Source organism: Falco rusticolus, chromosome 11, assembly GCF_015220075.1.
Source record: "Falco rusticolus isolate bFalRus1 chromosome 11, bFalRus1.pri, whole genome shotgun sequence".
Taxonomy (NCBI): Eukaryota; Metazoa; Chordata; class Aves; order Falconiformes; family Falconidae; genus Falco; species Falco rusticolus.
Genome location: NC_051197.1, coordinates 12,918,593 through 12,940,375, shown reverse-complemented (window position 1 = coordinate 12,940,375; position 21,783 = coordinate 12,918,593). Strand labels below are relative to the sequence as shown.

The following is a 21,783-nucleotide window of genomic DNA, read 5'->3' as shown; positions in this document are numbered from 1 at the left end:
GTTTCACGCTCCAGGGTGCAGCATCACCACTGTCCCAGTGGCTGTGTCCTGGGATGGGGGGTTCCCTTGCATACCAAAGGGCTAGAGTGGCCAGGCACCACTAGATGTGTACATCATATTTCAGTGAGCCTGGGCCAGAGAGGGCTCAGAGGCCATCACAGATGGGAGGTAACAGCTCCCTAGCACCCAACTCCTCTGCGGAGTGCGATGGATGACTACGTCGCCAAAATCCAGCGCACCAGCCAGTAAGGTCCTTGGCAGCTCTTGGTAACTTACTTCTTCCTGTAGTCCTGGAGCTCAGGTCTTGAGTTTCTTACCTGTGATTTAGGAGTTGCATTTCGGCTTCTCTGTGCTCCTGTAGCAAGACTGGAAGCCTTGTCCCCTGCAGTGGGGAGGTGAGCCTTCCTGCTGGTGGGGCAGGGGCAGCCATCACCTCTTCCCTGAGAGACTGAGCTGGCTGCAGGGTGCTGAGTGCTTGGCGAACCAGCTCTGTCTCAGGGAGCACCTGCAAAGGAGGAGTCTGCTCCTGCAGCTGCTGATTTGGCCTGCTTGAAAGCACTGCCATGGATGCTCCCTCAGAGGAGTGTGTGTCCCAGCACACACAAGGAGGACATGGGACATTGTGCTTGGTTGTTCCCATGTCCTCGCCTCAGATAGACTGAAGCAGAACAGAGGTACAGGAATGGATGTGATAGGGAAATGTGCCGGGGGGGGCGGGGGGGAGCACTGAAGGGACTTCTCAGTGTGGTAGTTTATCCAGGAGGAGAAGAGGGGAGTGATTACATCTTGGTCTACAACTACCACATAAGCATCCAGTGCCATTTTGTGGGCCTGAGGCTGACTGTCAAGCCAGACATATGAGGAGTTAGGGCCCTTTACTGTTTAAAGAAGGAAAATCTGCTTGGCAGAGCTGATATTCACTGTCATGTGGGGCAGATTTGCGGCTTTTGATACCTCTGCATCAACACCCACATCCTGGAGAGCTGCCCTGCTTCAGCGGGAGGCTGTGTGAGGTGGGAGAGCCCCTGTGTGAGGCTCCCTGCCCTGCTCTGAAGGGGAATGAGTGTGTGTTATGTCGTGGTCCCTTCCACCATATTTAGGAAATTACAAACTTCTCCATTGTTTGCTGGGTAAAGGGTTGTTTCTGTGCACGTCTCGGGGAGAGACATGCTGGAGGCTGTTGTAGAGCACCTCTGAAACAAGGCAGCTCCTGTACTTTTCTCCAGGTGGAGGGGTGCTCGTAGATGTAGATTTTCCTTTCTTCAGCGTGAGTGCAAGTGAGCTGTCCTCTGACTTGAATGCCCTCCTCTCTGCTTTGGGAGCTGCTCTGTCCATCCCAGTGCCCTGTCCCTTGCATCTGGCGTGTCTTGCAGGAAAGCTTGTTGCAGGGCTTAGGCTTCATTAGGAATGATGGAGGCCAGGTGGTTGTGCTGCTGCTTAGACCTGGGCACTGTCATGGTTGAACCTCGGGCAGCAACTAAGCCCCACACAGCTGCTCGCTTACTCCCCTCACAGTGGAACAGGGAGAGAATGAGAAGGGTGGATGGAAGTCAGAGGACTTGAGGGTTAGAATAAAGACAGTGTAATAGGTAAAGCAAAAGCCACACATGCAAGCAAAGCAAAACAAGGAATTCATTCACTCTTTCCCGTGGGCAGGCAGGTGTTCAGCCATCTCCAGGAAAGCAGGGCTCCATCATGTGTGATGGGTTACTTGGGAAGACAAACACCGTAACTCTGAACGTGCTCCCTTTCCTTCTTCCCCCAGCTTTATATACTGTCCCCCCTTCCTTCTTCTTTCCCCGGCTTTATATACTGGGCATGACATTCCATGGTATGGAGTATCCCTTTGGCTAGTTCAGGTCAGCTGTCCTGGCTCTGCTCCCTCCCAGCTGCTTGTGCTGCCTGCTCACTGGCAGAGCATGGGATATTTGAAAAGTCCTTGATTTAGAGTAAGCCCTACTTAGCAACTGCTAAAGCATCAGTGTGTTATCAGCATTCTTCTCATACCAAATCCAAAATACAGTACTGTATCAGCTACTGAGAAGAAAATTAACTATCCCAGCCAAAACCAGGACAGACACGGTCTGCTGGAGCTGGATTTGTCTCAGCGCAGGGAGGGCACCCATACTCCACATGGTGCTGTGGATCCAGTCGGGTACAGTTTTGCTGCTCTGTGGCAGCACAGTCTGCCGTCACTCCTGTCCTTGCTGGGATGGGGAGGGACGGAGTATGGGCTCAGCAGTGTTACGGGGCTGAGGTTGTTTGCATCTGGTCATATCGCCCCTCAGCAGCCTTGGGGCAGCTTTGTCATCCAGCCACCTGAGTGCTGGCTTAGTCAGTCAAGGGGCTTTGAAAGGGAGTGAGAGCATCCAGGGTTACAGCGTGGGGTTTGGACCTCGCAGCTGCATCCTCGGTGCCCTGGCTGCAGAGCTGGGCTGGGGGGAGTGGGGTCCCGTTTCTGCTCCGGTCCGTAGCAGGGCTTCTCCTTCTGCATGGACCTGGGCATGTAGCATGTGGGCTGTGAAGCAAGCGCCACCCTGTTGCTCTGCATCTCTGAACTGTCCTATTGTGTGTGCGTAGGGCTCAGTGTAGAGAGGCTACAGGTAGGGCCTGAATTTTACTCTGCAGCAACTCCAGGATAATACTACATGTCCACCTGCTTTGTCCCCAGTCCTGCTGACTGGAGTGCATGGGGAAGGCACCTGATCTTATACAGGTGTACAGCGAGGAGGGGGCTGTGAGTGTCATCTGCAACAAGGTGTCATGTATGCAGTCTTCCCCTGCAGGGAGTCAAGGTCCTCCACAGCCTGGAGAGAGCTACTGGAGAGTGTCTGGGCTCTGGGCTCTGTCCCTTTAAGAGGGTAGGGGTGGTGAGCCCCATCCTGGATCTCTCAGCATAAAGGCCCTCCTGCAGCAAATGGGGATACTTTTCCCTTGTATATGGGGCTGACAACCTCGGAAGCTCCTGCAGGGCAAAGCAAAAGCTGCTGTGACCCTGCAGGAGAGAGATTCCTGGAGCGATGGGGACACCCTGTGCCAAGCACCATGCTTCTCACCCCAGCTCCGCACAGGCACATCTAGCCTCTGCTCCTCTGGCTGTCCCCTCCTTTGGGCCCTGCCTGCCACGTGGCACTGTGCAACCCAAGCGGTGACATGACGGTCCCAGGTGTGGGGTGGCAGGCTGTAGGCAGGGCTTGTAGGGGTGTACTCAGTGCTGGGCTGACAGAGGCTGCCTCGGGCTCTCCCCCGCAGGAATTGCATGCATTGCGCTGACATTCGTGGATGAGCACGGCAGCCCCACCTCGCTGCCCCACGGGGAGAGGCCTGACCCTCAGAGGCCGCCTTCCTCTTCGCCCGTTGTGGGCCCGCTGCAGGACACAGACTTCGAAAGCCTCACTGCAGTCAGCCAGCACCAGCCAGAGGCTGGCACCCTGCATTCAGGTAGGGAGTGAAATGGGCCACAAGCTGCTTGATTCCCTGCTGCCTCTACATCCCCTGGGGCACCTAGGAGGGCTGGTGAAGGTGGGGATGCAAAGGCATGCAGGACTGCCCTTTCCCCACAGAGCCCTGTGTGCTGGTGCGCCTGGATATCTGGGAGAAGGGCAACATCAGCCTGCTGCAGCTGTCGGAAAAGCTGCGCGGGGCCCTGCGCCATGCTCTCTGCGATGCCGTCATGGAGTTCCTCGTGCTGCCAGCCCCGCTCTGTGTGGAAGCCACCTGCCCCCTGGGTGCCGCAGACCTGGAGGAGCTGAGCTCTGCAGGTGAGAGCCTGGCCAGGATGGCCACCTGGAGCCTCCAGCCAGCCTCGCTCTTCCCACCTGGCCTGCAGGAGCTTAGCTGTGCTGGGGGGACTCGGGTCTGGAGGGCTGGGAGGGAGGAAGCTGCTCTCCCCTCTGCAAGCTGTGCTGTGCGATGTCTCTGGGAAGAAGTGTCATAGAAATTAGGGTTGGAAGAGGTATTTAAAGGTCTGTCTGCTCACCAAGACTGAATCCACTTTGCTGGGTGTTACTGAGGGCACTTTTCTCTCCAGCCAGGCTCTGGCCAGCCAGAGCGGGGTACACAGGCATACCAGCGGTATCGCAGTGGGAGCCTCTGGGGGTCTGATTTGTTTTGTCTCTGCAGGAGGCCTAAGGAGGACCATGTCAGAGACCAAGGGCCTGGCCCTGGCGACTGGTGGGGCTGGCAGGAGCTGTCCTCCACCCTTGCACTTCACGTCTGCCCCTTCATCCAGCTCTGGGGAGCCAGTGACACCCACGAGCAAGCTGGGACGCCGCAGTTTCTGGGATATGCTGGTAATCTTACTGAGGGACTGGTGGGGAGCAGGGCCTGTAAGTCCTCATGGTGTGTCAGGCCAGGAGGAGTGGAGAGGTGGGATCTGGCTGGGGTCAGGAGGCTGGACTGGTAGTGGGGACTTTTGAGATCAGGACACTGGGCTGTGCATGTGCACAGCATTAACTTACCCCCTTCTCCGCAGAGTAAGACAGAGTCCTCGGAGCTGGGCAGCCCCAAGACTACTGACGACATTGTGCTGGAGAGGCCAGAAGAGGCTCGCACAAGGCGACGGCACAAGACTGAGAGTGTTAAGCAGCACCTGAGCCAGGATCGGGCCACAGCCACAGCTGAACTAGAACAGGCCCAGAGGCAAGCACAGCCAGCAGCCGTGGTGTTGTTCCCCTCCATCTGCTGTACATTGCTCTGTAGCCTGACATGCTGCTGGCTCTACATGTGGCTCAATCCTCTGGATCACATCCCCTTTCCTTGTAGTTTCTCCCTTACGCAGCCAGTTAGGGGAGCTGCCTTTCACACATAAAGCTTTGATCCTTATTGTTGGAGCGCTGCTGGGAGCACTGCTGCTTCTTCCTGCCAGAGATCCCTTCCCTGCATTGTGTGGCCCTGTGCAACACCTGACGTCCCTATGGCTGCTACCCAGAGGGACCAAGCTCAAGGGCTGTAACAACCTGAAAAGGAGGCTCCCCAGGCCCTGCTCCGGAGCCAGGAGGGGACTGTTGCACCTATGTACCTTCACTGCTGTTGGCTGATCTGGTATAACTATGCTTCCTTTCCCTCTTCCTAGGCGGCGAGCCTGCCAGTTGGAAGAAGGAGATGTGGGTACCATGCACCCACTCTTCAATCAAACCTGCCAGCAGTGGATGGCATTCATGAACCACTTGGGTATGTGTCTCAGGCACCAGCTCCTCCACATGGGCTGGGAATGAACCTTTCTACCCAGAGCTCCAAGGACAAGTCCTTCATATGGCACCATCTGCCTTCATCCCTTGCTCGTCTCTACCTAGTATGAACCCTGTCTCTCCCTGAACTTCACCTGGGTCCCATTGGTCTCAGGGCCAGCATCAGCATTACAAAGCTGTGGCATGTATCTGCATGTCTGAACAGACCTGCTAAGGCCTGTGGTTGTATCTGCCATGCTCTGAGCCCAGGGCTTGCTGGACTTGGATGCAGCTGCTTTGGAAAGCCCTGGCCCCAACAGCAGCTGCTGTAGTGATTTAGCTCCCAGATGTAGCAGGGAGGGAGGACCTGAGCCTCTGCAACGTGCTCTGGGGCTGTGAAGCTGCAAGGGAGACCCCCACTTTTGCAGGGAGAGAGAGGAGGAGGGGTGCCCTTCATAGGGTGGGGTTTGGGGCAGTGTGGCTGGCCTGTTGCTGCTTTCTGGATACCTCTCACTTTGGTGTCCCACACCTCCTGCTGGCAAGGTAGAGCCGTCTTCCTCCTCTGATAAGGAGTAAGCCAGGGAACAAGGAATAAGCAGGGGAATAAATTGCTGTGCTCGGGGCATGCAGGGAGTTTGGTCCAGGTTCTGCTTCAGGCTACAGCCTGACACCAGGAGTTATTCCAGCCTTTGTCTTCTCCTCCTCCCTATAAGGTCCTTGTTCTCCAGCTCTGCCTACCACAGTCCCTGGCAAGGCAGGAACTTGGCCTGCACTGGGCAGCAGGCCTGCAGCAGGCCTGCCTTAGCCTTCTGCACTGCCCAGGCAGGCAGGGCTTAGCTCTGGGGCAGCTTGGTGCCTTGTACGACAGTGCTGCTTCTGTGCAGGGTGCCCATCAGTGCAGCAGTGCTCGGTGGAGATTGTGTCCCGTTCCTCCTGTCCTCCATCCTGGTGGAAGTGGTGAGCCTGGTCACCGCCCTGGCGAGCGACACCACTGTCAAGGTGTTTGAGCAGATCTGGTGAGTTTTGCGGTTCATAGGGGGCTGTTTGGCACAAGCAAATGCCAATCAGTTCTGCCAGCCTCTCCTCCCATGGCTCTACTTGTCAGCCACCTTTGGTGCTCTTTGCAGCTACCATCGGGGCACCACCTTCCTGCCGTATAAGCCTGGGCAGAGTGCCAGCCCTCGCCCTGCAGCCGTCAGGCACTTCATCCTGCTGGGACGCAACTTCCAGCAGTGGCGTTGCAGCACAGAACAGGGTAAGTGCTCGGCCAGGGTCCACGGGACTATGTGCTGGGGGCTTTTGAGGTGGGAAGTGTATGAGCAGCGTTCCTCTCCTTGCTGGGACAGACTGCTTGTGCCCTGAGGTGGGCAGTGGATTGTCTTATTTTGAGCTCCTGAGACCTTATTCTCAAATTGGCTTATAACTCCTTATTTCAAGACAAGCTGAGCAGTACTCCGGCAAAACATCCTGTCATGCCACCTTAATGGTATGTGGGATGTAAAAGCAGGATGAGCTGGTACTGAGGGTCATAACTCTGGCTTCTTCCAGCTCACAAAGGGCTCCAGCGCTTTGAGGCCATGGAATTCAGCTCAGCAGAGAGAGGCTCTGATCCCAGCCTCGGACGAGACCTGGTGCCCCGGCAAAGATTTCTCTTCATGGAGATCATCGACAAAAAGGTAGCAATGGTGCCTGTGTGGTGGTGTCTCCTGAAAGCCAGGCTGTTCCCAGCTGGCCCAGGGCTAGAGAGAGGAGCAGAAGAGTACCTCTGCAGGCAACCAGCCTTCCCCAGGCAGGTGCCCTCAGCAGCTGTGTGAGATGTCTGCTTGTGCTGCAAGCAGAGCTGGGAGTTCCCTGCCAGTGCTCTGGGGAGTGCCGGGGAGCAGCAGCCTTGCTGTTTCTGACTTAAGCTGCCCCACTGTGGACTGTCACGGTCCTTTCCCTGCCCACATCAGGCTGGGCGCTTGTGCTGGCAGTGCAAGTACCACCACCACCAGTGTGGCTGTTAACAGCGAGGCTGCGAATGAGCTGTTGCCACTCTCCCTGTCCCAGCCTTGTCATCTGGAACTGGCTGCAGCAAGTACCCAGAGCACCTGGGGCAGCCCGTGTCACCATGCAGGCCCTCTCTGAGCAGGTCCTTCAGCCTTCTTCCCCTTCCCTCTTTCTCCAGCTGACACTCTACACACCTACAACTGGTCTCCAGACCTGGGGGCCAACCTGAACTGCTCCCTTACTCGCCTGCTGCAGTGGCAGAATGCCCGGTCCCACATCGTGCACTGCCTGCTCAGCCAGAAGCTGGGACTGTTCCACCACCACTGCTTCATGGACACACCATGGCATGAGGACAGCAAGCAGGTAGGGCACCCTGCCAAGCAGGGCAATCCTTTCCCCTTCAGGAGGAGCCTTAGCAGTTTGGGGTGTCTGCAGAAGTTTGCAGGCACTTGTGTGCTGGTTGGCAAGGCATCCCCAGGTGCTCATGTGTCCATCTGTAGCTGCGTCCAGTGGGGCTGTTGCTTTCTGCGTTTTCAGACAGCCAGAGGTGGCAAGGGAAGCCAGGTCCTGCTGCTGGCAGCACTTAATTTGTGACTGGATTATTTAGGGTGGAGGAGGCTGTGGAATGGGCTTCCCACTGCACATTAGGGCCGTGCTGGGCCAAGGCTTGCTCTCCTTGGGCCTGATGATGGAGAAGGCTAACAGACATGTCTGCAGATGGCCAGAATTGGGTCTAGTCTGTTCTTGTGGGTTCTTGCTCCAAGGCTGATAGTAAGGAGGCTTACATGGCTGTATCTCCTTGCTTAGGAGCCAAATCCTTTCCTGAACTCCACTTTGGAGGTAGACGCGCTGATTCGGAGCTCCAGTCCCCCACCTAGCAAGGAGCAAGGCCGGCTGAGCAGCTCTGCCCGCAGCCTGCCATCTCTGCACTTCCATCCCGATGTGGTGCCCTTTGACGAAGCTCTGCGGGATGTTACCACCATCAAACGCATACCCCACGGGCCTGACTTGGGACCTTTTGACCCCGTGTCTCGGCATGGGGCCCAGTTCTTGGAAATCAAGAGCATGGAGAGGAAAGGTAAAACAAGGGGCCTGACGCCACGGGAGCCTGTCTAATCATCTTGCTCCTGGAAAAGGAGCTCAGAAAGAGCAGAACAAGTTCTGGCAGTGGGGACAGTTCTCAGCCTCTGTCAGGGTGCTGTGAGGAATGGGTTATGTGTAGGGTGGGAGTGGAGTCGCAATATCTGGGGCTGTGACTTGACACTCTTGTGGCTGCTCTCTCTCCTCCAGAGCTGGAGAAGCAGATGAAGATTGAAAATCTCTTTGTCACCTGGCAGCAGAGGTCGGCGCAGTCCAACATGCCTATCAGTGTGAGTGCAGCCCAGGCAGGTGGGCGGCAGGCTGGGCCTTCCTACAGCACACCGGGAGCACCAGCTTCCCTGTGCCAAAGGGAGTGCTGGAGCTCAGGGCAGGCTGCGTGTTGGGGATGGTGTTTGGCAGGGCAGTACGTGCTCTCTGCTTGAATTTTTGGGGTTGCTGGGCTCTAGCAGCACACTTGGTCACGGGGCCTCGCTGCCCAGCACTGGAAAGGCTGCAAAGGAGGGGGTTCCCTCTGGTGTTTGATCTCCGTTTGAACAGCAGTGCAGTGTTGCAGACAGCTTGTTCCCAGGCTTGATGAGGGATGTGTGCTGTAACCGTACTCCTCTTGCACTTTGCAGCTGGCAGACCTGGAGACCCTGAAGCAGTCCTCGCGCCTGGTTCACTACTGTGCTACCCCCTTGCTCTTTGACCCGGCCTTCCGGCAGCAAATCCAGACTGACCAGCAGGGCAAGGTAGAGGGGAAGGTGAGTGTCAGCAAATGCCGGTGGGGTTGGGCTTTGTGCACTGAGGCAAAGGATGGCTTTGCAATCTTTGCCCAAGATACGGCTGCTCTGAGCTCACTCCTGCATTACAGGATGAGTTTGCACCCTGTCAGACGGAGGCTGAGAAAATCCTTGGGTCCTCAAAGCCTTTCTCTGCAGCTGCACCATCCCTGGGGAAGACTGACTTCGTTTTTCTATCCAGGGAATTCAGGGCTGAGTCTAGTGAAGCTACCAGAGAGCTATTTCTGGTACTGATCTGCTGGGGGGGCAAAACTTCCCTTTATGCATTCAGCAGCCAGACCTGGTAAACCTTTTCTGGGCCCAGCAAATAGCTAGAACAATTGAAAGCAAAGCAGCTGAATCCTGAGCAGGTTGTAACCTGACAGACTCTAACCAGTGTAGATCCCGTACCAGCTGTTTGTGGTCTATATGTGTGTCAGAAGGGAAGAACAGGCTATTGTAATTTGTCTAGATGTCAAAAGGATTCTGACAGGGTCTTTAAGCAGAGATTACTACAGAAATTGAGCACTGGCATGTGAAGGGAAAAATATCATCACAGAATGAAAACTTCACTTTGTTTTTGGAACAGAGCAAAATGAAAATTGGTTATTCAATTTGAGGAACCAGGCAGCAGGGGTTTCAAGGTTGTGTATTGGGTTCTGTATCTCCAGATCATTTATCGCAGTACATATGAGGTGCCAAGCTTTGCGATGCTGTGTGGCTGTTCAGATTGGTTGGAACAGAAAAAGACTGCAAGGAACTGAGTAGCCTGTGAAATGAGAGCTATTGTGGGAGCTGGGACCTTGCTCCTAGTAAAACAGAGCACAACATGGAGAGAAGTTTGAACTCCTCCTGTATTGTACACTGACTGCAGAGCCTGTACAGAGCAGACAGCTCACCAAATTTCTTCAATTCGTGAACAGCTGGATATAAAAGACAAACTGTTCAGAGTGCATCAGAAAGGGGTGTTAGGCATTCCAATACATTTCTAAAATACTGGTGTGTTAGTGTCTTCACCTGGACAGTAAGTGTGAAACCAAGCATCTTGCGGCAAAGGCATGGAACTAGAGAGACTTGGAGGTCAGAGAGTAGCCAGAGAGATTCCATGTAAAGAGACTGCCTCTGGGGTAGGTGAACAAAAGACCAGATGGAAATACATAAAAAGAGCCACAGGCTTGGAGTAGAGAGATCAAGAAAAGAAACCACAGTCTCTTACAGCACAAAGACAAGGAGTATTCAGGACATCAAAAGGAGAATTGAGGATGGTTAAGAGGAAACACTGTTCCTGTTGAGTGCTACTGAACTACTAGTAAATCTGAGAAGTCGGCAGGATTCATAAGGGGATTGGACTCTTACCATGACAGCAGGGAGCTGAAGCTCTGTTGAGCCTTGCGTGAACTAGTTGTGAGCCACTAACACTTTGTGGAAGCCGTTCTGTAGGGGAAGATGTGACTTTTCCCCTTCTCCCAGGGCACCTTTTCCTGCAGTCTGTTGCGGTGCTGTTAGTCCGTCCATGGCTGAGTAAATCCTGGATCTTGTGTTTGAGCACATGCACTGGGACAGTGTTTGGGGAACCAGCTGTTAATGCTCTCTGGCAGAGGGGAGGTCTGCCCTCTGCTCAACCAGGGCACCTGGTGGTGTCCCAGCGAGTGTCACCTGCGGAGGCCAGTCACAGCAGGTCTCCTTAGGAAATTATTTTCTCTTCCAGAAGCGCCACCGCTCAAATGACTCTACAGCTTCAGGGAGAGACCGCAGCCACAGCTGCGACTCAACGGAAGCACTGCCCGGCAAGGTGAAGGAGGAGCCCTGGCTGCAGGAGATGTGCAATGCCTTCTTGCAGCAATACATCCAGTACCTGCAGAGTATGGGCTTCATTCTGGTCCAGGTGCGGCCACCCTCACCCACCACTCGCAGGTCAGTGACACTGTAGGAACCCTGTTGTTGAAGGGCTGACACACTGAGCTATGCCCTGATTTGATGCAACAGGAGATGCTGGCTCCCCTGCTCAAGGCTGTCTCTGCTGTCACTTCCAGTAGCACAAGCCGGATCCGAGCTCTGGCAGCCATGGGTGTGGAGGGGAGAGGGTCCTTTTCCTACACGAAGCCAAAAGCAGAGGGGAGTCCAAAGGTGAGTTCATGTCTGTTAGAAGGGTGGAACTGGAATGGAAGTCAAGCTGTGGAGCGGGGCAGTTCTCCTGGTTGGCTTTTGTATCAGTTTCAGGCAGAAGGGATGTGAGAGGGCAGAGAAAGCACCAAAGCCAAAAAAAGTCTGTCTAGACCAACACCATCTTTGGGATGTTGGGTCAGTGAGACCTCCTTGCCCTCCTGCATGTCCTTTTGCAGCCATTGGAGCCCCTTACTGGGACTGGGCAGAACCAGGGCAAATCTCAAAAGGATAGCAACAACTTGTGGGGGGCTCAGAAAAGGAACAGGGTGACCTGGGGCCAGGACAGCTGCCTTTGGGTGTGATTCTGGAGGTTTACCTGTGAGAGAAGCCACAGCACCTGTGGCTAAGGGCAGCTCTGGGACAGAGTTTTTAGTTAGTGACATGCACACTGAAGTTGAAGAGGTCAGAAGAGAGAAACCTGGAATGGCTCTGCTGTGAGAGCAGGCAGAGCAGGCTGAGGTTCCTCATGTCTAAAGAAGCAACAGCTAAGGAGGAACAGGACAGAGCTCTACCAAATCACAGCTAACCTGGAAAGAGACTGACTCCTTGCTGTCTTACTTGATGCAACACCTAGGCACCATCAAATGAATGTATTTGGAGACAGTTTCAAAGCTGAAGGGAGTGTTTCTTTATGCAGCAGGTAACAGTGGTCATTATCAGAAGGTTTTGTGAACAGTAAGGGCTCACATGAGTTTTGTGAACATGAACTTACAAGAGAGAATAGGTAAGTAGCTGGAAGAGGAACCCGTCTGCGTCGCTAGATAGGCAGAAATCACCCGTGGCTCATGAAATCACCCAGGGATGATGGTAGCACATAGCATTTGCTCAACCTTTTCTGACATTTTCCTGGCACCTGCCTTTGGCTGATGTGCGTATGAGATTGTGGGCAAGACAACGCCTTACCGTTAAAATGAGAAGAGAGCAATCCACTGGAAGAACTGAACAGAGGGCAAGTGAATTTGCTGGCAGTAAGCAATGAGTCTAAACTGGATGCCTCTGATAGCTGCTGTGTCAGGCAGATGTAATGGTCTGGGGAGAGCTCAGCAGGGAGAGGTGGGAGTGGGGTATTGTGGGCAGCATCACCTCTCAGCTCAGTGTCCTCAGTCTCTAGAGACACCCTGTTGTGAGCAAGCAGGAGATGAAGGGAGCAGTGTGCCTGGTGTGCTCTCTCAAAGACTGTTTATTAGGTTCGTTAGAATTCTTTTCAGTCAGTTCTGGCATGTCTGTTCTGCTCCCTCCAGTGAGGGTGCTCATTTGATGAGGCTCCTCTATTTCCACCTCTGCCACAGAGCCTCGTGGCAGCCTCGTACCCTGGTGTGCGGGCTGCTCCGCTGTGCCAGAGACTCTCTTCAGCTTTGTCCTTCTCTTCCCAGAGCACAAGTCCTGCTGTTGCCACTTATCATCTACAGAGAGCTCTTCCGGGTGGGATTGTGCTGATGGAATTGGCCTTCCAGGTAAGAGAGAACAACGAAGAAAGTATGATCTGTGGGTGTTCAAGGATAGTCTTCAGAGATGACAGAGTGAGTGATGAGGAGGACTACAGCACAGGCATGTGATTCTTTGTTTCTTGTCCTGCCTCTTCCATGGCCCTGCAGGACTGGATCAGCTAGAGATGGTTCTGCAGGGCTCAGAGCAGTAAGAGTTCTCTGGAGGGGGGCTCCTAACAGACGCAAGGGCCCAGCATCAGGTAGGGGGCTCTGTGCTCAGCCATGTGTTGGCCGGGCCAGCTTGGTTCAGACCAGAGGGGAGACAAAACATGGAGCAGGAGTCTGGGACCCAGCCCAGAGGGTGAAGCATGGGGGCTGTTCTCCTTCCCTGGAGAGGTCCAAGGCCTGTGCTAGGCTTACGCTCGTGTGCTCTCTTCTCCAGGGCTATTACTTCTGTGTGAAGCAGTATGCGCTGGAGTGCTCACGGATCCCCATGGGCCAGTCTGTGAACTCTCAGGTAATGGCTTTGCAGGCACAGCTGGTCCTCCTCAGGGTCAGGGTATGCTTGCAGGGAGGCAGCGATCTCTGGGCCAGAGTGGGCGTTTCAGGTGTAGCAAATTCTGGAGAGCTCTGCTCCCTCCTTGCGGAAAAGCAGAACCACACAGAGCCTTCTGCAGCCACGTGCCCTCCATGGCATGCTGCTTGAGCAGCTCTGGAGTGCAGTGAAAGGGAGTGGGAGGTTTGGCAAGAGGATGACTCTTGTTCTAACTTGGGGAGCAAGGCAGAGCAGACTGGGGAGGAATAGGAGCAATTCTGGCAAAGCTGACTCCTCCAGGGAAAGTCAGTGCATGGAAAGCCAAGCTCCCCTTGGAACAAGAAAGAAGCAGAATGGGAACAGGGATCTGTCAAGATGGCTGGCTACCCTTTGCCAGAGGAGATCACTTTCTGCACCATAAACTCTAGTAATGGTACATCTGTGGCTTGCTCTACAACACCATGGGGTTGCCTGCTCTCTTCTCTTTTGGTGTGCCGTGGTGTCTCCTGCCTGTCCCCACTGGAGGCTGGCCAGCCCTAGCCTGTCTGAGGCAGGAGGCATGCATGACCATGCTGTCCTTTCCAAGGTGGCTCTGGAGCAAGGCTGCATCTTATATATGCCAAGAGTGGCTCTCCTAAGCATAGAGCCTGCCAGGATCTCGTCTGAGGGTTTGCTGAACCTTTCTTGGGAAGCCTGCATGTGCGCAGGGCAGGGTTACCAGGCTGCAGCTGGCATTGCAGGGAACATCCAGGCTCTCTCTGGCTGACCTGGGAAAAGACTTTGCCTGGTTTTGCAGTGGGAGGGGATGGTCCTGGGAGCAGCAGGCAAGAGGCATGCGGCTTGCTGCAGGGGCCTGGCCAGCCTTCCCACACGCTGGGACTATCCCAGTGTTCCCCCAGGTGAGGCAGCTGAGCCCCCTCTGCCCCTTCTCTCCCATTGTCCCACCCTGGGCCTGTGCAGGACAGGCTGGATGCAGGAACAGGGCTGGGCAGTGCCTCGTCTCTCTTCCCACTGGCTGTGAATCTCTCTCCATCAGGGCACTCTTACAGCCAGAGCTCGCAGCAAGAGCTGCATGGGACCCAGCTCCGTCTCTGAGTCTGCGGTACGTCCTCTCCTCATGCTGCCATGCTGAGCACAGCAGGACCTGCCAGTGCAGGGCTGAACCTCCCACTGGCTGTGCTTCCACCCTTCCTGCCTGGCTGCTGGAGCTGCCTCTTGCCTCCTGCGCCAGTGCCTTCTGTAGCAGTACATACCCCAGTGGGCAGCACAGCTTGGGAGGAGGATGGGGTGGGCCCCAGGTGCTGGCATGGGGGCAGCGCCTTGTGTTTCTTGCTCTTTGCCCTGCCTTTCCTGGGGCAGAGCTCCAGGCTTCTCCCTGGGCTTGTCCTGGCTTTGCGGGTTGCCCTTTGGCTCGTGGCAGCAGCAATGCAGGCGGCACAGAGAGTGAGGGCAGCCTGTTCCTCCTGCCAATGCCTCCTGTCTGCTGGTTTTCCCAGCTTGGCCCCTTCTTAAACCAAGGGATTTTAATGTGGGTCAACTGCTCAAAGATGTCAGAGAGCCAAAAGACATTAAAACTGTGGTCTCCTGGCACGAGGGTACTTCACCAGTGCCGTCCCCTGGCACGGTAGCTGCAGTTGTGCTGGGAGTGTGGCCAGGGGTGAGCGTGCGAAGGCTGGTGCTGCCCCAGTGAAAAACCGGCATGCTTGTGCAGAGGTGATGGCCATGTGCCAGAGGGGTCCTCTCCAGGCACAGCTGTGACACACCAGTCACCTTTGGATCTGGCTTCCCAGCAGCCAGCCTGGGTCCCTGTTAGTTAATTGAGCCCAGGGCGTTAGCAGCGCTGCTGTTGCCCATCTCTGGGTCCAGCCACTCCCCACAGGCCCCTGTGCTGCCTCCTGCCCTCAAGGGACGTTCAGGGAGTCAGCCTTTGCCTGTAGATCCAGAACTTGCTGGGGCTCCAGCCCCAGTGTGTCCTGTACCCACCTGGGTCATAGGCAGTGCAGAGCAGCCCTCAGCTGTGTCCTCCTTCATAGCCACAGGGCTCAAGGAGGGGGATGAACCTCATGTCAAAAGGGAGGCAGTGCTGATCAGTCTGTGCTGCTATGGAGACCAAGAGTGGGATCAAGTGTGAAAGGAGCTACCAGGTTGGATCCCTTGGGGCCAGGCCTGCAGGTCTGCTATTTGCGCTGTGCACACAGCTTCTGGGCTGCATCCTGCTCTGGTGTCGGGGCAGGGGTGGCTGCGCTGGCTCTGCCATGCCTTGCTGTCAGCAAGGCTTTGCAGGAGGGCGTGAGGTGCCTGGTAACATTCTTGCCTTGACTCCCTCTCTGCAGCTCTCTATGCTCTTCACGGAGGAGTGTGACAAGGTGCGGGACCTCATGCATGTGCATTCATTCAGCTATGACTTCCACTTGCGTATAGTCCACCAGTATCTGCTGGGTTCCCACATGACTCTTCGCCAGGGCTACCATCTCACCAGCTTCCTGGAGGATTTCATCGCCCACCACACTGACATCCCCAAATTTGGCCGCAACCATGTTTTCCAAGGTCTGTAGTGCAATGTGTGATCAGTCTAGGGTTGATTGCCAGCCCATAACTTGGCAAAGGTCTCCAAGTGCTTTACAAACAAACCTGACCTTTGGCACATTCAGGGAGAGGGTGACATGAGGGGGGTGTGCAGCTCCAGGATAAGTCCTTGGTGTCCTGTTGTGGAAGGGAGGTGGGTTGCTCTGTACCGCAGAGTAGTTCATAGGACACTGCTCTGCCCAGCTAAGAGGCATTGAGCATCTTCCTGTGATAGCAACATGTTCTCTTCCACTAGGCACACTGGCCCTGCCCACCAACATGATCACTGCGCACCAGCTGTACAACTACATCGCTGACCACGCCAACACCTACCACATGAAACCCTTGCGCATGGCCCGGCCGGCCACAGGCAGTGACAACAAGAAGGGGACGCCAGGCACAGAGCAGAACGAATACGCGCTGGTATCTATTTGGAACAGGTGAGTACATCTGCTGCAGGTTTCTGGAGCTGCCGGAGATGTGGGTGCCCCTCAGTCCTGGGGACACTGGCCCAAGGTGCCAGCAAAGCTGACTGTTCCACAGAGTGGCAGGCTGCAGTTCTGCCCAGCTTTTCTGAGATGGCCAACGGGGTGATGTCCATGTGTGCACATGCCCTTGACATCTCTCGTAGCACTTCTAAGGAGGCCTGCTGTGTCGAATTCCCCATGCCCCATAGTTCTGTTGTGACCAAGAGCTCTGGGGGAACAAAGCAAGGTCCTCTTCACACTGATGTGCTTTTGCTCCCAGCTCGGGCTCCTACAAGGACTCTGAAGGTCTGCGTCATCATGATGACTTTGATGTGTCCCTCCTGGTGTGTCACAGTGCAGCACCGTTTGAGGAGCAGAGTGAGGCAGAGAGACGCATGCTCCGGTGAGCACTGGGGGCCCAGAGATGTGACACCAGCAATTCCTGGCAGGGGAGGAGGGCTCTGGGAGGGATTGGCTCTGTCTGGGACGTCACAGGCAGGTTTGGTGCTGTCTGAGGATCCTTGCAGGGAACGAGGCAGTATGCTGTCTGGGCAGAGAGCACCCTTGCTGGCAGGGACAGAGGCCCATGGTTCATTTGCAGCCCAGATGAGACGGGAGCAGCCCTTCCCCAAGTCACAAGTGTCTCCTTGCTCTCAGCTTGCGTTTCTATGTCATCATGACTAGCCAGCGGGAGCTCTTTCCTCGGCTCACAGCTGATATGCGACGCTTCAAGAAGCTGCCGCGCTTGCAGCGGGAAGTGCTGGAGCCTGTGGTGGGCCGAGCAGCCTGGGAGGCAGCAGAGCCAGAGACGAGCCTGGGGCAGCAGCAGCCAACAGAGCGGGAGCTATGGCAGGATGTGGAGGACAGCAGCGAGTTCTACACAGGGGGCACACAAGTCAAACTGGGGCCAGGGCTCTTCTACACCTCGCCGCTCTTCCCCTTGCTGGCCTCTGAGGTGGCCTCAGCCCAGAAGCAGCTCAGCAGCATGGTGCAGCTGGCCAAGTGCCACTGCCGCAGGGACAACCTCTGGAAGCGTCTTTTCCTGCTGGAGCCTCTGGCTTCTGACAAGCTGAAGCTAGGCAAGCTCTCGCTGGTGGAGCTGGAGGAGTTGCTTGATGCCGTGCATGGGAAATCCATTGCTGATGTCGACCCCCAACTGGTGAGCAGCAGGAATGGAGTCACGGTATCCAGCAGCCGCTATTCTGCTCTGGGGATGGAGCGGGGCACCGGGTGAAGGGCCTGCAGGGCACGTCTCTTCCTGCTTGGTGGGAAGATAGAGGCAGGAACATAGCTCCTAGCTGGCAGGGGAAGGGGGCGGCTGCATGGACCTGTCTGTGGAGACTGAGTAGTCCTAGGTCGGCATGCCTTAGTGGGCTGTGAGGGATGCAGATGATTTGGGGTCTGAAGGCTGCTGTAGCATTATGGCTGCTGGTGCCATGGCTGGAGGGAGGCTGAAATCAGTCCTTTTCCATGCCTGCAGGGATGTTTCCTCACCATGACAGTCTCCTGGTACCAGAGCCTCATCAAAGTGCTGTTGAGCCGCTTTCCCCAGAGCTGTCGGCACTTCCACAATGCTGAAACTGGCACCCAGTATCTGGTAAGACAGCCTGCCACCCACCTGCAGCCTCTCTCCCCTGTCCAGTGCCCCTGCCTGCTGTGGCTTCTCACAGTCTGAGCCTGGCCCGTGCTGTTAGGACAACATAGGTGCCATCACAATGTTGCTCTCCGCTCTGCTACTGGTGCAGCATGAGCTGTGGTACATCAGTGTCTGTCTGCCCGCCCCCAGAGCCTCATGCCATTTATAGCCCCATGGTTTGGCAGTGTCACCTGTGAGCCAGGCAGACTTCCACCTTCATGGCTCTATCGTGCCACTCGTCCTGCACATCAGCATGTCCCTGGGTGGGTGTTGTTTGTATCCCTGTCCAGGGATTTGTACTGTCTCCTTTCCAACATACACTGTGGCTCTCCTGACAGGTGGTGCTCAACCAGAAGTTCACGGATTGCTTCGTTCTTGTGTTTCTTGATTCGCATTCAGGAAAGACGGTAAGGACTTGGGGAGCTAAAAGCGGCTGCATTGGCTCAGGCCAGGGATCTCTCTATATTCATCCAGCAGTGGCCAAGGGCAGCTGTGCATGGGGAGAACAACAGCAGGTCAAGAAGCTTATAACACCTCTCCTAAATACTATCTCAATATCTGACAATCTTAACTCAGGCCCATCCTTGAGCCAAAGTAGCCTTTGCATTTATTTAGTATCCTTCTGCAGCTTTATTTCTTTCAGTTAATTTCTGGCATCCATTATTTCCCCTGACTTGCAGCTCCATGAGACACTTACAGTCTAGGTGAAGAGCTACCTTCCTTGGCTTGTTTTTGAAGCTCCTGCTCTTCTTATGTGATGCCCCTTTGTTCTTGTAGTGGAAAACAGTGAGCAGTGGATCCTCTTTTCCTTCGCAGGGTTGTTTTTGGATCATGCTCTCAGCTGCCTTTCTGTCCAGGCTAAAGAGTCCTGTGTTCAGCCCAAAGCCAGATCACACTGGGTCTGGCTGGGAGGAGTCAGGCTGCTCCTGCCTGGGCAGAACGGAAGGGGACATGCACTGCGAGGGTCCCAGCAAACCGGCATGGGCCTTGGCCTTCACTGGACTCGAGGGCAAAAATACTCTGCTGTCACTTGTGCTCCCAGGCGGGGCGCAGGGTAGGTCACAGGGAGTGCAGCTCCACGTGAGAGCAGGGCATCTACAGGATGCTTCAGCCCACAGCAAGGCTTTGCAGACTGCAGGTTAACTGATCCTTTTGTAAATAACTCACACTCCATCTTAAAAGCAGGTAGGGGAAACAGAAGAGGTGGTGCCCGTTGGAAGGCTGCTCAGTGCCTCCTGCCACCTGATGGTGAAGAGCCCTTCCCATTTTCTGCTGGAGCTTTTGTTGGGGCCAGTTCCATCCTCTTCATGCCAGTGGTAGCTCACAGCTGAAACTGCTCTTCACTGTGCAGCTACCTGCTTCCTCCCTGGTCCCTAAATTCACCTCCACATCTGAAGGTGGAATTTTTGCTAACTCGGCGTTGCTGTGTTAAGCAAGCTGAGCTCTTGAGCCTCCTTTCCTTTCCCCAATAGCTTCGTGGTCGTTCAGTGCCCTTCATGGCTCAGGACAGCCTTTGTAATTACAGATGACCAGGACTGCACCCAGTATTCCTGAGGAGTCTCAGCAGAGCCTTCTGTGTTTGCACTAGGGCTTCGCTGTCCTGCCTGGTGCTTCTGGTACAGCCTAGGGTGGTATTTTGTCTTTTCATGGTCTTGTCTTACTGGTCATAGTATCACCTTGTGGTCACTGATACGATATGCGCAGGCCCTCCATCAGCTCTCCCACTGACTCCCATCTTATTGTGTTCCTCACACATATTGTGCACTTAACATTCATCCCATTCCTGTGGCCTCTCAAAAGTCTCTAGGGCTTTTTTTTTTTTTTTTTTGCATTATCCCAATCCTCTTTTGTATTAGTGCCTCAAATTTTATCAGCACGCTCCTCGTATTTGTGCCAGACTCATTAAAGTACGAGGCAACGTGAGTCCCAAAACCTGTCCTGGAGAAACTCCATTTGTAACCTCTCTCCAGCCTGCTGCTACTCCTTCAGCACTACCATATTCACTTTGTAATTTTTGTGTTAATTCCTGTCTTTTCAGCTTACCTAAATTTCCCATGTGGTACTACATCAAATCCTTCCTGAAGCTCAGATAAGATATACCATGATCCCTTTGTCTAGAAATACTACCTTACCAAAGAGAACTCTAGCGTTAGCACATCACTTTGGTAACACTGAGCTGCATTTTCCTCATGGTTCTTTCTCTCCAAGCCTGCTCTAAAGCCTTGTATGTTGCTGGAGTTAGGCCCACAAATTACTTTCTCTTTCCTCTTAAATAATGGTGGCGCACTTGCTGCTTTGCAGTTACACAGCTGTTCTCAGGGCTTTGAGATTTTTAGGGGACCCTGGCTACTAGACTAGGGGACTAGGCTACCACTAACCTGCTGTATTTCAGCTCTGGAGAACATCCAGTCCCTGTGTCTTGCCTTTGTGATGCTGATCTGAGTGCACTGAGTCACATTTTTCTTCTCGTTCAGCTCCTGCAACCTTCTCTTCCGAACCCTGTTCTCTGCTCCCCTCAGCCTTTGCCCTGCCTTGTCAGTACAGTCACTAATGAGAATGGAGGAGCCTGCATTTATTTTTAGGATTGCAGTTATTACATTTAATCTCCTCCCATTCCCCATTTGTTGCACTCCTACTCTTTGCCTTAGAAGAAATTTCCCTGTAATTTCCCTGGAAGCCCCTATTGCTGTGGAGGCAGTAGGATCCCCTCCTCTCCTTAAACTGCTGCTGGGGTGGAGTTGGTATAACTACAGATGCATGGGGGCTGGGACAGAGTGAGCGAACAAATCCTTGCACCTCATTTCCACCAAAAAAAGCGGGAGGACGCTCAAACAAGCCCTTCACAGGAGCAGGCACTGGTTTAGCACTGTTTGCATTTTGGGACTTCTTGTATCTGCCTGACACCACCAAAAAAGTGCCCGCGCACCTGGGCTAGGGACTGCATGGTGCTGGTCTGAACCCTGTCCCCTAACCCGCTTCTCCTTCTCAGCAGAGCCTCACCGTGGTTTTCCGGGAGCCTTTCCCAGTGCAGCCCCAGAACAGTGAGAGCCCTCTGCCACAGCTCGTGTCCACATACCACCACCTGGAGTCAGTTATCAACACTGCCTGCTTCAACCTCTGGACAGGCCTGCTCTAGCACTGGTGCCCACACCCTGGAGCACCACATGTACCAGAGCTCTTGGTGTGGCTGTGCCACGGGTGACAATGGCGAAGAACAGGCCTCTGGGGGGGGACCTGTGCTCTGGCACTGCAGGCAGTGGGGTACTGATCTGAGGAGCCTGGGGATACCGCACCTCCATCGCTGGCTGGCTGGCATGGCCCTCGGTGTGCTGCTTTCAGTGGGTTTGATATGGGATGACCTTGAACCGAACTGCAAGGGCAGAAGCTTGGCTGCTGTGGCTTGGCTGAAGCAGAGCGACTCTCAGGGACATGGCTTTGGCATTTGCAGGCGAGGTCTGCCTGCCGGGAAGGCCCAGAGGAGTACACACAGCATGTCTTCTGCACTGGGCAGCACCACACAGTGCTTTGGCTTTAGGCAGAAAGACTTCTGCACTTCAGGGCTCTGGGCAGTGAGGTTGCCCACTTCTGGCCCTTTGGTCTCAGCAGGAGAGCACTGAAGGGGACAGGACGGGTGAACTGGGCCGGGGAAGGTTTTATGGAGATGTACATTGAAGTCATTGATGTATCTATGAAATAAACTGAACCAGATCCCCACTCACGTGCCATAGGCAAAGGATATAGAAGACTTCCCATAGGGGAGGGAGAGGCAACCCTGATTGTGGGGCTGGCTGGTTTGCACCAGGGCATGCAGCCCTGACTGTCTGTGGGCAGGCGGCCGGCCAGGGGGCTGCTTCTTCCCTTCTCCCACCTGCTGCAGGGTCAGCACTGGCCCTGGCAGCAGCCTTGAGAACTGCAGGACAGGGAAGCCCAGAGCCCTCTTCTCCCAACTTCAGACAACAGCTGGAGCT

At 54.8% G+C, this 21,783-nt stretch overlaps 1 protein-coding gene across 1 annotated transcript in view; it reads left to right on the top strand.

Annotated features, from left to right (window-relative positions):
* The window catches only part of SZT2 (SZT2 subunit of KICSTOR complex), a 60,570-nt gene extending 39,037 nt beyond the window's left edge, over positions 1–21,533 (top strand). Inside the window, 24 exon segments of the mRNA XM_037403561.1 lie at positions 3,253–3,441; positions 3,564–3,761; positions 4,123–4,292; positions 4,475–4,641; positions 5,075–5,172; positions 6,053–6,091; positions 6,094–6,184; positions 6,296–6,423; positions 6,717–6,869; positions 7,336–7,520; positions 7,965–8,235; positions 8,448–8,527; positions 8,876–9,001; positions 10,728–10,933; positions 11,053–11,146; positions 12,559–12,639; positions 13,055–13,129; positions 15,481–15,694; positions 15,969–16,152; positions 16,460–16,582; positions 16,837–17,338; positions 17,660–17,776; positions 18,154–18,222; positions 20,808–21,533. Coding sequence (XP_037259458.1) covers positions 3,253–3,441; positions 3,564–3,761; positions 4,123–4,292; positions 4,475–4,641; positions 5,075–5,172; positions 6,053–6,091; positions 6,094–6,184; positions 6,296–6,423; positions 6,717–6,869; positions 7,336–7,520; positions 7,965–8,235; positions 8,448–8,527; positions 8,876–9,001; positions 10,728–10,933; positions 11,053–11,146; positions 12,559–12,639; positions 13,055–13,129; positions 15,481–15,694; positions 15,969–16,152; positions 16,460–16,582; positions 16,837–17,338; positions 17,660–17,776; positions 18,154–18,222; positions 20,808–20,951 — 3,704 coding nt within the window. The 3' untranslated portion in view covers positions 20,952–21,533.
* Positions 21,534–21,783: the final 250 nt, after the last annotated feature.